Source organism: Hetaerina americana, unplaced genomic scaffold (genome assembly GCF_022747635.1).
Source record: "Hetaerina americana unplaced genomic scaffold, ioHetAmer1.1.p SCAF_17, whole genome shotgun sequence".
Classification (NCBI taxonomy): Eukaryota; Metazoa; Arthropoda; class Insecta; order Odonata; family Calopterygidae; genus Hetaerina; species Hetaerina americana.
This window is the reverse complement of record NW_027286730.1, coordinates 4,105,528-4,120,344: the sequence shown is the minus strand read 5'-3', so window position 1 is coordinate 4,120,344 and position 14,817 is coordinate 4,105,528. Positions and strand designations below refer to the sequence as shown.

Below are 14,817 nucleotides of genomic sequence, written 5' to 3'. Positions count from 1 at the left end.
AGAATAAGAAAGAAGGGAGAAAATCATATTTAACATATTGTGATGGATAGAAGAGGATATTTGAAAAAGAATTAGATTGAGATATAATGAAATATTGAGGGCTGTGATAAAGGATAAGGAGCACATTGATAGGTTAATAAGACAAGAGTTGTCCATTATCACCTCTGCTCCTCAATGTATGTATGGAGGAAAGGGTAAGTCTTGGGAAGAACTGGTGGTAGGAGTGAAAGTAAAGAGTGCGGCAGCATAACTTCCTTTTTTTATAAGTCAAAACCCCTTTAAAAAAGAAAGTTATGTTGCTGCACCCTATACATGGTAAACTCATCAAATCGGTTAAATTTGCAGAACCAGTGTGATAGGTATCAGATGAGAATTAATGAAAAGGAAGCAATTAAGTTCTCAAAAGATAGGAGTGCTAATTTAATCATTAAAATTGGAGGGTATTAACTAGAGGAGGTAGAGCAGTTCACCTGTCTGGGAAGTGTTTTAAACAAAGATTGGAAAATTAGTAGAGACAGTACAAGATTTGTGTTAGGTAAAGAAACTTTTGTAAAGAAAAGAAAGGTGACAAGAACCTTCATTATAGACGTCAAGAAATATTTAGTGAAAACTTCAGTATGGAACATAGTTTTGCATGACTCCAAAACTTACAGGAGATCTATATCTGTATCTGTAGACCTGTATCTAGAGACCAAAAGATAAGCATACATTAAGGAATTGTAAGACAGGTATAAGACTAAAAAATTGGCTGACTCCATGATTGTGTAGAAGAAAAGTTTATTGGTAGAAATCAAGGAAGACTGGAATATTAAATCCAGGAAATGCTGAGAAACAATGAAATGTTAAAGTGGGAGGCAGGGTAAAATTAAGTATTTTGGATGGAATGAAGGGAGGTAGGTAGCTTTTGGAGCTAAAAAATGGTTTATTGCAAAAGGTCTATGTAAGGTTTTATGGAATTCTGTATTATGCTAGGTTGGGCCTCGAAGTCTAATAATGCTTATTCCCTGGATCCATCAAAAACATACCTTAATCCTTATACTTTGGCTTATTTTGATAATTTCATCTTGTCCATTTGATTTAAATAATAATTTGATTTGATTTTGTAAATTTCTGGTGCTATGCCTCTGAAAAAAATGTCTTCTCAGAAAGTATTTATTAAAGAGTATTTATTTATTGTATTTACTTACAGAGGCTTTAAAAGGTATGGAAAAAGTTGCTGAACACATCAATGAAATGCAGAGAATTCATGAAGAATACGGTGCTATATTTGATCATCTATTCAGGCAGCATCAAAAGTCTTGTAAACAGGTGAGATCAATTCAAGATGCTCAAGTTCAGAAACTGAATTATACATCTGAATGTTCCCAGCTTAAATTTTTACTTGAAAAATTTTCTTATTTTCTAGCCAATTGACCTTAGCCCTGGTGATCTGCTTTACTATGGTGGAGTAGAATGGTTAAATATATCAGACTTCTTGGGAAAAATAAAGAAGGGCTTAGAACTCCATGCTATGTGTTTTGTGTTTAAATCAGCTGTTGTCTTCCTATGCAAAGAAAGATTGCGTCAGAAGAAAAAGCTCATGGTGAGTAAAAATCCATGTGTACATGATATTTTCCAACTAATATTTAAGTAATTCTGCAGTAATTCTATCTTTAGTCATGCATATATGTAGTTATTACCTAGATTTATTATATTATCTATCGTCAATTAAAGTTGGCGTTATGTCATTTTTTCCTTTAGCATGTTAAAAATAGGTGATTGATTTTGTATAGAATTCATAAAAATGTTAAATCCATTTGTAGGCTTACTTTCCTGCCAAGATATGCACACAGTCAAGTCATTGTTGATCAGCTGTGAGAAGGCAGGGTGCAAATTTAATTGCAACTCTAATTCTTCTTATTTGCCATTCCTCATTCAATATGCCTTCTCACAAACTCCAGACTACCCCAGACAAAACCATGAGTTTGTCAATAGCTCTCTGTATGTCTTGCATACCCAATCTGTGAATTTTCAGTATGTTTTCATTTGTTTCTGAGGTTGAGGAATATCCTGAGCAAGATTGGTCCTCAGTCAACATTTCACCCTGCTTTTGAAATGAGCAAACCCCCAAAAACTTTCATTCTCTTCATATCTTTGTGGCCGTCTACATCCTTTCAAGAGTTTCAGAGCTTCATTTTCCCTAAGGAAAACAAAATTTAATGGCAGCCTGCTGTTCCCATGTATCTACAATTTTTTTAAACCCCCGAATGGCTGAAAAGCACTTTAGAAAAAAATCACTCCTTTGTTCAAGGGCATCACTCTATCATGCTGGTCATGTCTGATGTTTGAGTTCCCCCACCACCCATTACTAATGGCAGAACCTTGTAATATAACTATCCTGTCCACCACGGCATAATTCTGTTTTTTTTCTATTCCCCCTTGTGTATGTGGATAAATTTTTAGTATGGTCTCATCGTAAAATGTACCTATATCAAATCTTACTATTCAACTGTATTTAATGTCTTATTGATGCTTTCAGGGTGTTTCCAGCAAAGCTAGTTCTTCAGAAGTGGAAATTATAAGGTATCAAGTTTTGATTCCTGTAACTGAAGTGCAAGTGCGGGCAAGCAGTGCAAAGGATGTTGTGGACTCATCACATTATTTGTGGGAACTAATTCACCTTCGTAGTCAGCTACAAAGACGCTCAGAAAAAGTATATGTGTTATCCAATAGGTATGTAAGCTACAGTAGAACTTCTAATAATGAGCACTCTCACTTTTGTACTCCTTCAAATTATGGATTAGAAATACTCACCAATAGGGATATTAATAAATGCACATCTGACTAATGGTCGCTTTTACTAAAATAAAATGCCAAGGAGTATAAATGTTATGGACAACTAAATCAGACTTTTATTTGATGAATGTGACAAATTTATTTGGTCATTAATAAGCTTTCTTAAAAATAAAAACATATTTACATGCTGTTGAATTTAACTGCAAACTTGTACTCTTTATTCTTTGCTAAATTCTTACTGCTCCTCCAACTAGAGGACACCAGTCTAGCAATTCTTCTTGTACCTTTGGTGGATGTTATAAGAATATCAACTGTATTTATCAACCTTCTCTGGCACTGTAATGCTTTAAAATGGATTCTAGCTATTCCCTGAGATTAAAGTTAATTTTATGCATCAACAAGGTGATTTATCAATTCATGTTGTTCATTTAAAAGTATATTGCCTCTGATCTCTTTGGCAGTAAAATATCCAAGATTTTGAGAAATTAATTAACTGCAAAACTTGCATTTTAAACGCATCAATTCCTGGGGTCCTATTATCAGCAAGTCACTTGATTTAAGGTTGAGCCCTCAAATTTCATGTTTGCAAGGAAAAAAACTCTTGTGTTAATATGTATATCACAGAAGGGAAGGTTTTAAACAGAAAGAAAATAGTACATAATCAAAGAGATCTATTGTGATAAACTAGCTGAAATACTTGGTTTTGATCAGAAAAATGTTTCTTGAGATTTTAAAATTAAAATCTGTGCAGAGAAAGGAGTCATTCTTTGAAATTTTAGTGGTATCCCATTGCATTTTTAACATCATATGTTAAAAATTCAGTTATACAAACATTTACATAAAATTCGAGTGACAATGATCACTGTTCTGTTATTATAAATGGTTTTTTTAGTTTTATTGAATTAACCCCCTCTGTCTACTGCTTCCACTTTGGCGATCTCACTTTTCACTTTAATTCATTCAGTACACCAGATTTCCGGAATGCTTTCTTGAAGACAATCAGACAGATCATCCGAGAGAGTGTAAGGAACATGAGCATTCCAGCAACTAAGCCAGCATCATCTATGGGTGGTTCGGCAGTGGCATCGGCAACATCTTCTAATACTGCAACCCTGGGTCGACCTGGAACTGGTGGTGCTGCAATAGGCTCATCAACAACAGGTGTAGCTCCAGGGGCTGCAGCTGCTGCAGCAGCAGCTCAGGGCTCATCTCACACACTTGGAAAACCATCTAGAAAACCTCCAAAAGGTCCACAAAGACACTCTGCAGGGAACATTGACTATGATAACCTAACGGGTACCGGTGTGCAATCTGAGGTAAGTCTATTAAAGGGTTCATTTCAAAATTACTGCATGAACTCTGAATACCATGCATATCTTTTTTTCATGGATATTATCACCAAAAGAGGGTAGTAGTAACTCTCATACCAGTTCAGGTTTCTACCTTTTTGGTGTTGTCATATTCAGTTCAAAATACACAAGTTTACAGCACCAGTCTTAATTATGCTCGTCTCATCAAGAATCATAAAACATGGAAAGTATTTTGGAAGTGCATAATAATTAGTCTGACATGTATTAGAAGTTTTATTAATGGATTAATTATTACTCATGTCTCTAATTTTATCAGGAACTATTCAGCAGCCTGTTTTTTTCATTTGCTAAAATTGTGGAATGTATATACGGATACTGTGTTTTAACATTATCTATCAAGAATCATTAGCTCTTCTCCTCCATCAATATCATACAAATTTTGCTCCATTGGTCACTTACTCAAAGGAATAAGCAAACTTCAAGAGTATCACACTTTTTAGGCAAAGAATGAGTCGATGCAGAATGGCCCAAAGTTGTTAGTTCTGGTAACTAAAACTAGTGTCGTCTTACTTCTTATATGATGGGAAGTTGACCTACAGTATTGGCATTTTTTTCTGCTGCAACATCTTTGTCTGTGTAATTCCAGGCGATTTAAATTAAATTATGATTAGATGATCCTGAATAAGTGCTACTAATGACTAGATATCAATAAACTCGTGGGAATTAATTATATATACAGGCTAGATTTTTCACAAAATGAGCAGTTGAGGATTGAAATATGAATCTTTTGTTCTCTACTTTCTGGTTCTATTTTTACTGATGTTTTTTTATACAATAAAAATCAATGCTAGTGAACCTTTAGGTGATATTAATGCTCATCTATACTGGGACATATTATGTAGAAATGTTCATAATCTAGAAAACTTTTATGACCTTTCTGTAAAACCACTGCTTCACAAAGAACAGACTTTATCTCAAGTAGGGATTTTTGATGAAATAAATTTCACCTTTAGTGTTATCCTTTTCATGGCTTCTAAACTTCGATTGAAGCTGAGTGAATTATCAAGTTTGCGTTCCACTATAACAACCAACTGAAGTTGATTCAACGTATGGTTCTATCTTAGCTCTTCGTAGGGTTCTGAATGATAGTTTGTTGGATGGTTCTTGTAGGGAAGGGTAATGTGGCAATTAAAGTCTATTTAACTGGTTTATCCCACCCGATTTTTTAGAGCTTCATAAAACTGGACTATTCTGTATTTTACACAAAATGATATATTTTCATAATTTGATTTGTTAATGTTTTGAACATTTCATCAATTGAATTTTAATATTGCTATGTTAATTCATTTAGGCAATCATATTTTACAGTGCTAAAAGCATTCTTTCAGGCTCAATGTCTTGAAATGGAGTAGTTTAAAGATTATGCCCTTGTAAAAATATACTTGTATTTGTATTCTGCTAGATTTCATGTCTGTCAGTAGGTGATTCTGAATATCAGAAATATAGTGCCGGACTTGTATAGAAAATGCCCATTTTCTAGGAGAACTCCCATAGCTTAGAAAAAATAAATTAATACAGTGTGAATGTCAAACCTATTTATACATGGTTTACCAGTTGGATAATAACATTAATGCCCCCCCATATCATTAATGGTCATCATCATGGCTTGATTAGCTGGTGCAGAGCATGGTTTCAGAACTTCTTAATTACTAATAGGAATGTTGTTGGCATGCCACCAACATTTTACCAATTAGGGTGATAATAGGAATGTTGTTGGCATGTTGCCCTTCAGAATTTCATCTTCAGTAAATCTGAAGTGGGTCTAAGTTTCTAGTCCTAATTATTGTTTTATATGTAGTAATATCCATATTTTGTTGGCAAATCCTCCAATCAGAAAAAATTTTAATCCTGCATATAGTGGGGATGTATAAAAAATTTAAGCACTCTGCTTAAGATTACTGTCCCATTTTTTGGTTACTGTTCTGATTTATAAGTGTATCTAAGCTGTCGAAGATTGTGAAAATTCAACAAATTCTAGGGATCCAGGATCCTTGAATTGTTGAAGATAGTATCTCCAAAAAACACAATTCCTGTAATTGTACAATGACCACAGTCTTTGAAGCATATGCTATAATTTTGTAGGGCGAAAGGACAGGAGGCAGGGCTTCGGGTGGGTCAACATCTAGTGCAGCTTCAGGGGTTACTGCCGTTTCATCAAGAGAAGATGGTGATGGAGGCAGCTCCACAGGCAATGCTAACAGTGGGTCAGGCTCAGCATTCAGAGCACGAAGTAAAACAGTGAGTGATGTAATAGGTGAGTGAGTGATCTATACGTTAAACAATTTATTATTTTATTTGAATTTTTTTGCATTAAGAAAATCACTATCAAAAAAGGCTTGCAGTAGTTCATACTATGAATGATATTCTAGTACTCTTATCAGTGTTTTTTCAGCAGTTTCATGCAAGTGATTACCTGTGAGAGATAGAAAATAGTTTTAGAGTCTTAATTTCAATTGAATCTTTCGTATGTGTTCTGCAGTTATATCAAGATTTGCTACATCACTTAAGAGTAGTGTATGCATCTTTTGGCAAAGCCATCCTAAATCTGTTACGTAGTTTGCAAAAATAATATATCTCCTTGGTTAAACTCATTCATTCAAGGAACATAATGGATAAAATTATGTTTCTGTCATTGTCAGTAGTTTAACTTGTGGAAATTTTCTTTTTTCAGTGACTGAACCACCTGGTAGTGCTCAAGGGACAGGCAGTAAAGCAGATGGAGGTAACAAGTCAGAAGGTGAAGATGAAGCGGCATCCGGTGCCAAAACAGCCCCTCCAACCCCCACTCCCCAATCAACAGGTGCTGAAATCACCACCACCAAATCCTCAACGAATTTATCTGCTCCAACTAGTGGACGAAAAGCAGGTACCCTTGGTCGAACACCGAATCACCTAAGTCTCAGTACAACGTCGACACTTTCAGCAGGCAGTTCAAGTGGAGGGGGAGGTCACCAGGCACGCCTTATCCAGTCCTCACACCAACCAGAGAACTATACACCACAACCAGTAAAGGATCTTGGTAAGGAATAATGTAAATCTGGCATGTAGTTCTCAATTGGATGATCGCCCATAGACTAAATTGTTAAATGCCTGTAAATACTAGTGTATTATAAGTTACTCACTTAAATATAAAAGATTTTCATTTAGTCTTCTTTAAGGTAATGCTTATGGTAGTGTGCATGTATGGTTAAGATACCAGAAATCATGGCAGATTCCATAACTTTTTTGATGCTGTTTTATATAGACCTGTGCAGAATTCCATAATGAACTACTGTAGCATTAGTATTATCACCTTCAAACTTGTATCTGAGTTAATAATTTTTTATCAGAGTTCCCAAGAAATACAAATCTACAGTAACAAAGATTGATGCTTACAGTTATTTGCTTTATCTTTTTCACAGTATTTTTAGCAAACCTCTTAGTTATTTTAATGCCATTTCAACTGTTTTTTCAAGTTAGTTACATCTTTACCTTTACCAATGAAAGCAGACACACAAAAAAGTGTCAACTTCTATTGAGTTTATGCCATACTGAGCTATTTTTACGTCTGTGCTTCGGTGAAATAAATTAAATTTAATATCCATGTAAAATCCTCATGAAGGTAGTCATAATTTACATGTCACTGGCTCCAAAATCCACTTTCACATTCAGCTTGTTATCACCATGATAAACAAAAATAGTGGGGGCATCTGTTTCATGCATTATATTTTAAGATGGTACCATTATTTTTGTTTATATATCAATAATTTCATGTTTAATTATTTGTGTACTATACTTGGTCCCTTATTTTTTCGGCATCCTGGATAAAGCCAAAGGATTACTATAAAGGTTTTCACTTTGAGGATATATGAATTACTTAGGCTAATTGTCTACTTGGAATTTGTTTGCGGCTACTCTTCCTCTTCAGCAAATTCAATTGTTAGATTTGCTAAATTTTTTTTTTTTTGTTATAGGTTCTCCAGTATGGAAACCACGAGACCTAGTAGGTGAGGCAACTACTCTTCCTCGCAAGGGAAAGTCTTCCACATCGGATTCCGCGGGGGGCAGCGGCAGTGCTGTTTCAACAACCAGTGGCCGCTTCTTGGTATATGATGATTATAGCTCGACCTCCCTCTACCCCGGGGCTCCCTCCTCTTCCACTTCCTCCTCCCCTGCTCCCACCTCATCAACAGGAAAACGAGATGAGATACCCTCATCATCGCAGTGATTTGGACATTAATTTTTGAGGGCTCAGTCCTGTTAAATGTTTTCACATAGTGTTTACCAATCTGCCGAACACAGAAAGTGTTTTCTAGATTTTGGTCGAGGTCGATTTTGTAAGCATGAACAAAAACTTTACAAAGCAACGATGATTTGTATCTCTGTTGGTGTTTCTAAACAATTAGTCAAAAGTATGGGTTTCATGTTTATATATAATTTGAACACAGACTACCTCTTTACTTTTCTGCATGGCCTAATTGTTTACATCCATTACCTACTTTATACTCAAATTCACCATTAACCTTCTCCTGACAACCTGTGTTTTATACCTCATGACATACAGCTGCCTGTCTTGCTCTACAGGATGTGCCAATATAATTTTAACATTCCATTATATCTTTTGTCATCATGAACGACAATGCATAGTAATATTTGCTGACAGAAAAGTTTATGGGGCCTAAATGCATAACTAACTCAACATTCAATGGGATTGACAGTATTAAAACATTTTACATTGCCTGATGTATACAGAGAGCCAGAACCTGGTTAAAGTAAATGAATGAATGGGCTAAAGTATAAATGGTAGATAGACAATAGGGAATGGACTGTTGAATTAGCCCTTCATGCATTTAAAATATTTATATATTCTTTTACACCAGAAATCATAAGAAGAGAAGCCATGGAGATGAGCAGTTTCAAATGTTAAAATGTATTTGTGAATAAGAGAGAGTTTAAGATGAGTCAAGTTGTTTGAGGTCAGGTAATTAATTGACTTCTATTTTGTTGTCTCAAGTAATGATCCTGAAGGAAAGTTTGCATTGGAAATTGTTAGTACTGTTTTTAATATTTTGAATCTGGAGTAGCATTTAGAGGAAATGCAGTTATAGCTATGAAAGATATTATGAAGAAATGAAATAGATTGAAAATGAAATTACTTAAAAATAAGAATGAATATATATAGTCACCTAGCTCAATGGCTGATAGCCAGAAACTATATACAATCATCAAGAATTGATATGAACCTTTTAAAAGGAATACTTTACCCAAGGAGCTCATAATGTTTCTTTGGTTTTAACTCTGATTCATAGTTATTTTAATAGGAGATTATTATATGAAAACTCATTACTACTCTGATGCAAAAAAAGATCTTTTTGACTAATTTAATGTTATGTAATTCAATCTTGAAATATCAGGTTCATCAGTAAACATTTTAAAAATATCATTACTGAAAAAAACTGCATTCGTGGGGTGTCCTGTAATGGTTTTGAGGCTGTTGGTCTGCATAGCTCAAACATGGGTGAAAACAGTGTGGCAGGTTGTGAAACTAGAGACTTAATAATTCATGCAAAGCAAATACTTCTTCAGCATCAAACTTTCAACCATTACCACTCAACCTTCCATTCCCCTCTCCAATCCAGGTGTAAATACGTTTCATCAAATACATAAAATATAACATTCATTTTCATCATCAACATAAATTTCTCTTTATAATGTTGGACTGGGATGTTTTCCCATTGAATGGACTACAAAATATAAGGAAGTAGTATTGAAATAACTGTGAGTTTATAATAAGCAGGGCAATGTTAGTTGTTGAAACCGCACTGCAAATTTTTTTCTCCTTTTGATGTTTGTACTTAGGAAAGGGGTGGCAAATGAGCCAGGGAGTTGAGAAATGATAATGGAAAGTGTACTTCCCAAGGCTGGTCATGAAGATGGAGGACCTGCGTCAATGTGAAAGTGTTTGGAAGCCTTGTATTGTATGTTTGTGGTGAATTGTGTGTATGAAACGTGGGTAAGTGTTACAATGCAAAACTCATAGAACTCCTCCACTTTGTTTGTGTCACAGATGAAACAAATTCTGAACGTCATTGAACTCTCTTGTGTTATCCACATTCATTGTAATTGTTTCTTTACTACCATTGGTTGGTATATATGCATATATCTATATATATTGATATAATTCTGGGACTGTGGTATCTCTTGATGGTTTTTGAATAGGTACTACCCTAAATTCATTCCACTGCAAAGAGTTTGTGATTGATGATGTCTTGGCTAAGATATGAAACTGTAAAAGAAGGCAAGTTGCATTCATATGCAGTGTTTAATTTTGGTTCATGTAGATTGGTTTCTGTTACCATTTAAATTGGTAAATCTTATGATGGTTAAAGAATTGCTTCAAGAGATGAGTGTTTAGAGATTTTCTAATTCACATGAAATGAAATCATGTCAATGAATTATGAATGCCATGCATTTGTTGAAAATATGTATTGCATGATACTCAGTCAAAAGTTAAAAATGTTTCGATCTCGATAACATATGAAGGGCATAAGGAATTTATTTTTGAGGTTAACAAATATTCAAATATTAACAATAAGGTAGCATGGAATGCATCAAAATTTGAAGGGTTTATAATTGGCCTATATCCTTGTTGTAGGATTTCATCTTGGCAACAGAAAGGTAAGGTTTTGCTCCCTTGAGTATAGTACCAAGTTGTGACTTGTAGGGAATTTTTAAATGATCTTAAAGTACATTTTACCACCATGTGATACATAACTCATTTGCATATTCATTAAATCATTTTACCCCCCTCAGATGACCCTTACCATGCCTTTTGCCCATCTGGATGAGATTTGGCTACATCTGTTCAGCTTATTGGGATAAATATATATATAATAATAATATATATAATTATAAGTGAAAATACTTAAAGGCTCACTTTGTTCAAAAACACACACACGTACATTACTTATTAATAATACTTGTTATTATTCAAGGTACTACTAAAAATGTGTTATTAAATCTGTCAGCTAGCTTGTATTATCAGACCACCTCTTTGTATCTTACCCTGCTGTGTAGTTGAGAGGAAACAACCAAAATTGAAAGTTGTTTGTTGTTATTATTAAAAATTGTTTTTCTGTGCATTTATCTTCTCCAGTGGGTATTGCAGTCAGAATAGCCCTGCTCAGTGATTTTTTGCTTGCATAAAAATTGACATGATTCCAGCAATGATTTTGGATCTGATGATGTATACATATATGTGTGTATGGTTAGCAATGGTTGTAGCAACTTTTATTTATATCATTTCATTGGTGTGCTGAGGCAATCCAAATGCATTTTTTGTACTGCCATTGCACACGATATTTGTGTTCTTTCTTAACTGTTAAGGTGCAAAGTTATATTGTGCTTTAAAATGATCAAAGATATATACTGCCTGTCTGTGAAATTTTATCGATTAAAATTTTAGTCTATGATGATTGGTCTTGAGTTGACCATCTTTTTCTATTTTCTAGGTATTTTCAATTTTTTTAAAAGGGCAGGCTTGTTTGAAAGTGAAACTTTTATTGTCATGAAATATGCTTTATTGTACATAAATATGCATGTTATAAAGGAGATGTATATTAGTTGAAAAAAGAGACGCCCTTTGTAAAACCCTTGAAATCAGCCTCTTGAGAACCTTCTTCCATTTCTTCCTTGATTCCAACACTAAAACCTTTTTTATCCCCCCTTCTCTTCACATAAAACCATACCCCATTCCCAAAGAGCACTCATCTGCATTCTGATTGTTAAGTATTCTTGTTGTGGATGTCAGCTGTACAGAAAAAAAGAAAATATTCCCATTCAAACATCTCAATTTTCAGATTGTAGGAATACACATTGATTGCCCTGTAAATAGTATGTGCAAAGCTTTCAAATAAATTATATTGAAGTCATTAATTTCTTCTGTAATTGGTGTTTTGTTGTGGCCTTATCTTCCCAAGATGCTGGAATTTTGCCTTAAACACTATTATTGTATCTTGATTCTCATTCAAAGCGCAAGTTTTGTATAACTATTCCCATTCTTGTGCCTATAAACTTCATAATTAGCATTGATATAATCTTGAAATCAACATGCATCTCTGCATCAAATGAACTAAGCACTCCCACCAAAGGTTACGACACGAAATGTTTCAAAGTGAGGACACAGAAACAAGGTACGCAGGTGAAATGGCTCCTCAAAGAGCCGTTAGTGAGAATCAGAATGCAACCTAAATACGATGAACAAGCACATCAAAGGCATTTAAGGTGCGGCGGTTATCTCCAGACAATTTTCAATTTGAATTTCCCGCTATATAGTAGTTCCACTGTAGATCGCGATTGCGTTCTTGAAAGCTATAGACATCTAGTAAACAGTCATAACCTGAAAATGGCCGAGATGTAACGTACACATGTGGAGTACAATCAAAGAACCGCTATTATCAAAAGTATTCATGCTGGGTATTCGGCCAAGGAAATAGTTCGATTCTTCAGGTACCCCAGATCAACTGTTTACGATATTGTGGCTAAGTATAATGCTTCGGAGAAGTCTGGGGAAGGTTTCGCTAACCTAGCAAAGAAATGCTCAGGCACTGATTTCAGAGGGTTTTGCAAATTTTGAAGAATGTCGTGAAACTGTGGATGGTAACTGTGGCCTCGGGGAGACAATATGTCTTTCAACAGGATGGTGCACCAGCTCATACCAGTCATTTAGTCTAAAACTGGCTCTCAGATAACATTGAAATGTTCTGGTCAAAGGAGTTCTGACCCCCGAATAACCCAGACTTGAACTCCCTCAACTATTATGTTTGCAGCAGTGTCAAAAGAGTTACCAAAAAGACAAGGCACCCTAATGTCACATCTCTACACACCGCTATCGTAGCAGGATTTGCAAATATGGACAGTGCTGTTTTTAAGAGTGCATGTGATCGATTCAGGACAAGATTGGAGGTGGTCATTGCAGCTGAAGGGAGGGCAAGTAATGTTGCTCTTGACGGATACCACTACTCGTATGTAAAAGGATTTTCATTTGTATTTTTTTTGATACATTAGCTTTTCAACACAAGTTTCATTTGTCTGAATTTAACTGGTGTACCCTGTATACATAGAGATGCGCAATACTGTGGTTGTCAGAAAAAAGACAGTATCACCTTGGCTTTACTCAACACCAGCCACACCTCTTTGGACCTTAGGGATGAAGAATTCTTCCAATGTGATGACTATGCTTTGTTTCCATGTGATACCCATACATGCATGATGTACGAGTATCTCCGGTTATCAGGGTGTTGAGAAACAGAATTGATTCAGAATCTCAGTAGAGTGTGTTGAACAAAACTATTTCCAATTCAATAATGAATACTACAGATTAGTAGAAGGCTTAGCAATGGGGTCTCCTTTATCTCTACTCCTTGATGACATTAACATGAACAACTTGGAAGAAAAACTACACAGCAGTCCCTCGGGTTTTACTAAAACATCCACTGTTGGTTTCCTTACGTAGATTATATCTTTGCAATATGGATGGGTACTGAAAGAAATTAGACAATTTTGTAAACACCTTAAATTCCTAAAGCGAAGAAATCAATTTCACATGTGAGAAAAAAACATTGGGAAACTCAATTTTCCAAATATCACAAGTGTTGAATAAGGCACAGGGTCTTGAATTTGCATTTTTTCATAAAAGTACCACCACAGACCATGTCATCATCTTCAACTCCCGCCATCACATATCTCAAGTTATCCACTTTTCATTTCCTGCTGAATAGACTGCTGGACATGCCTCTCTCTAAAAGTGCCTAATTTTGTTCAAGAACTGAAGACAATAAAATATATTGCCGTGAGAAATGGGCAGGTACAAAGAATATTAAATAGAAAAAATACTACACAGAAAAAGTTCCCTTAGAACAAGCAATCTTTTGTTTAAACCAGTTAATATGGATGTAATAGATTATGAATAGTGTAGACTCCCTTACTATAGATTGATTTCACAAAATACAGCCAGCCTCTTACCTAGGTAACATTTTCGGATAGCTTTTTACAATGTGAACAGCCTCAAATCATTCATGAACTCTACAAAAGACGGAGTAGAAAAGCAAAATAAAAGTGGCATTTATAAGTTAACTTGTAAGGACTGCAGTACTATCTACATAGGCCAAATGGAGAGATCATTAAAAATATGAGTAGAGGAACATAAATGCTGTTTTAGGAAATGTGACCTTGTGCAATCTCACTTCACCAAGCATCTGTGGGTAGAAAATCGTGGGAGCGATTTCAACCTGGAACCGATACACCGAAAGGACAAAGGAAGGAAATGGACGAGTGGGAAGAGCTGGAAATGAGAAGGAATTTGAAAAAGGGTCATTTGGTGAACCATTAATTGTTTGAATACCTCTCCCCATTCCTCGAAGCATCCCTTTCCATCACAGAAAGACCTAACTACCTTTCTCCCCCCCCTACACTGAGAACCACTAATCACATTCTCTGATGCTTAACATCCCTCTCCTTCCCATCAATGCTGATCAGAACCCCTCCTCTTTCCCCCCTTCCCTTTCTCTCAACCATCCCTACCCCCACGAGAATGGTATATAAATGGACTGCAACTTGAGTAATTTGTACCTGATGATGACGCCTAGGCATACAGTAATAACAAGTGAAATGCCAACAAGCACCACTGCATCTA

General features: G+C 35.3%; 1 protein-coding gene across 1 annotated transcript in view; it reads left to right on the top strand.

Annotated features, from left to right (window-relative positions):
- sif (still life) overlaps window positions 1–12,054 on the top strand; it is a 250,300-nt gene extending 238,246 nt beyond the window's left edge. The window contains exons 23-29 of the mRNA XM_071584246.1: window positions 1,190–1,308; window positions 1,406–1,582; window positions 2,519–2,712; window positions 3,740–4,091; window positions 6,228–6,399; window positions 6,817–7,164; window positions 8,099–12,054. Coding sequence (XP_071440347.1) covers window positions 1,190–1,308; window positions 1,406–1,582; window positions 2,519–2,712; window positions 3,740–4,091; window positions 6,228–6,399; window positions 6,817–7,164; window positions 8,099–8,352 — 1,616 coding nt within the window. The 3' untranslated portion in view covers window positions 8,353–12,054. The remainder of the gene's footprint in view (window positions 1–1,189; window positions 1,309–1,405; window positions 1,583–2,518; window positions 2,713–3,739; window positions 4,092–6,227; window positions 6,400–6,816; window positions 7,165–8,098) is intronic.
- The last annotated feature ends 2,763 nt before the right edge of the window (window positions 12,055–14,817 follow it).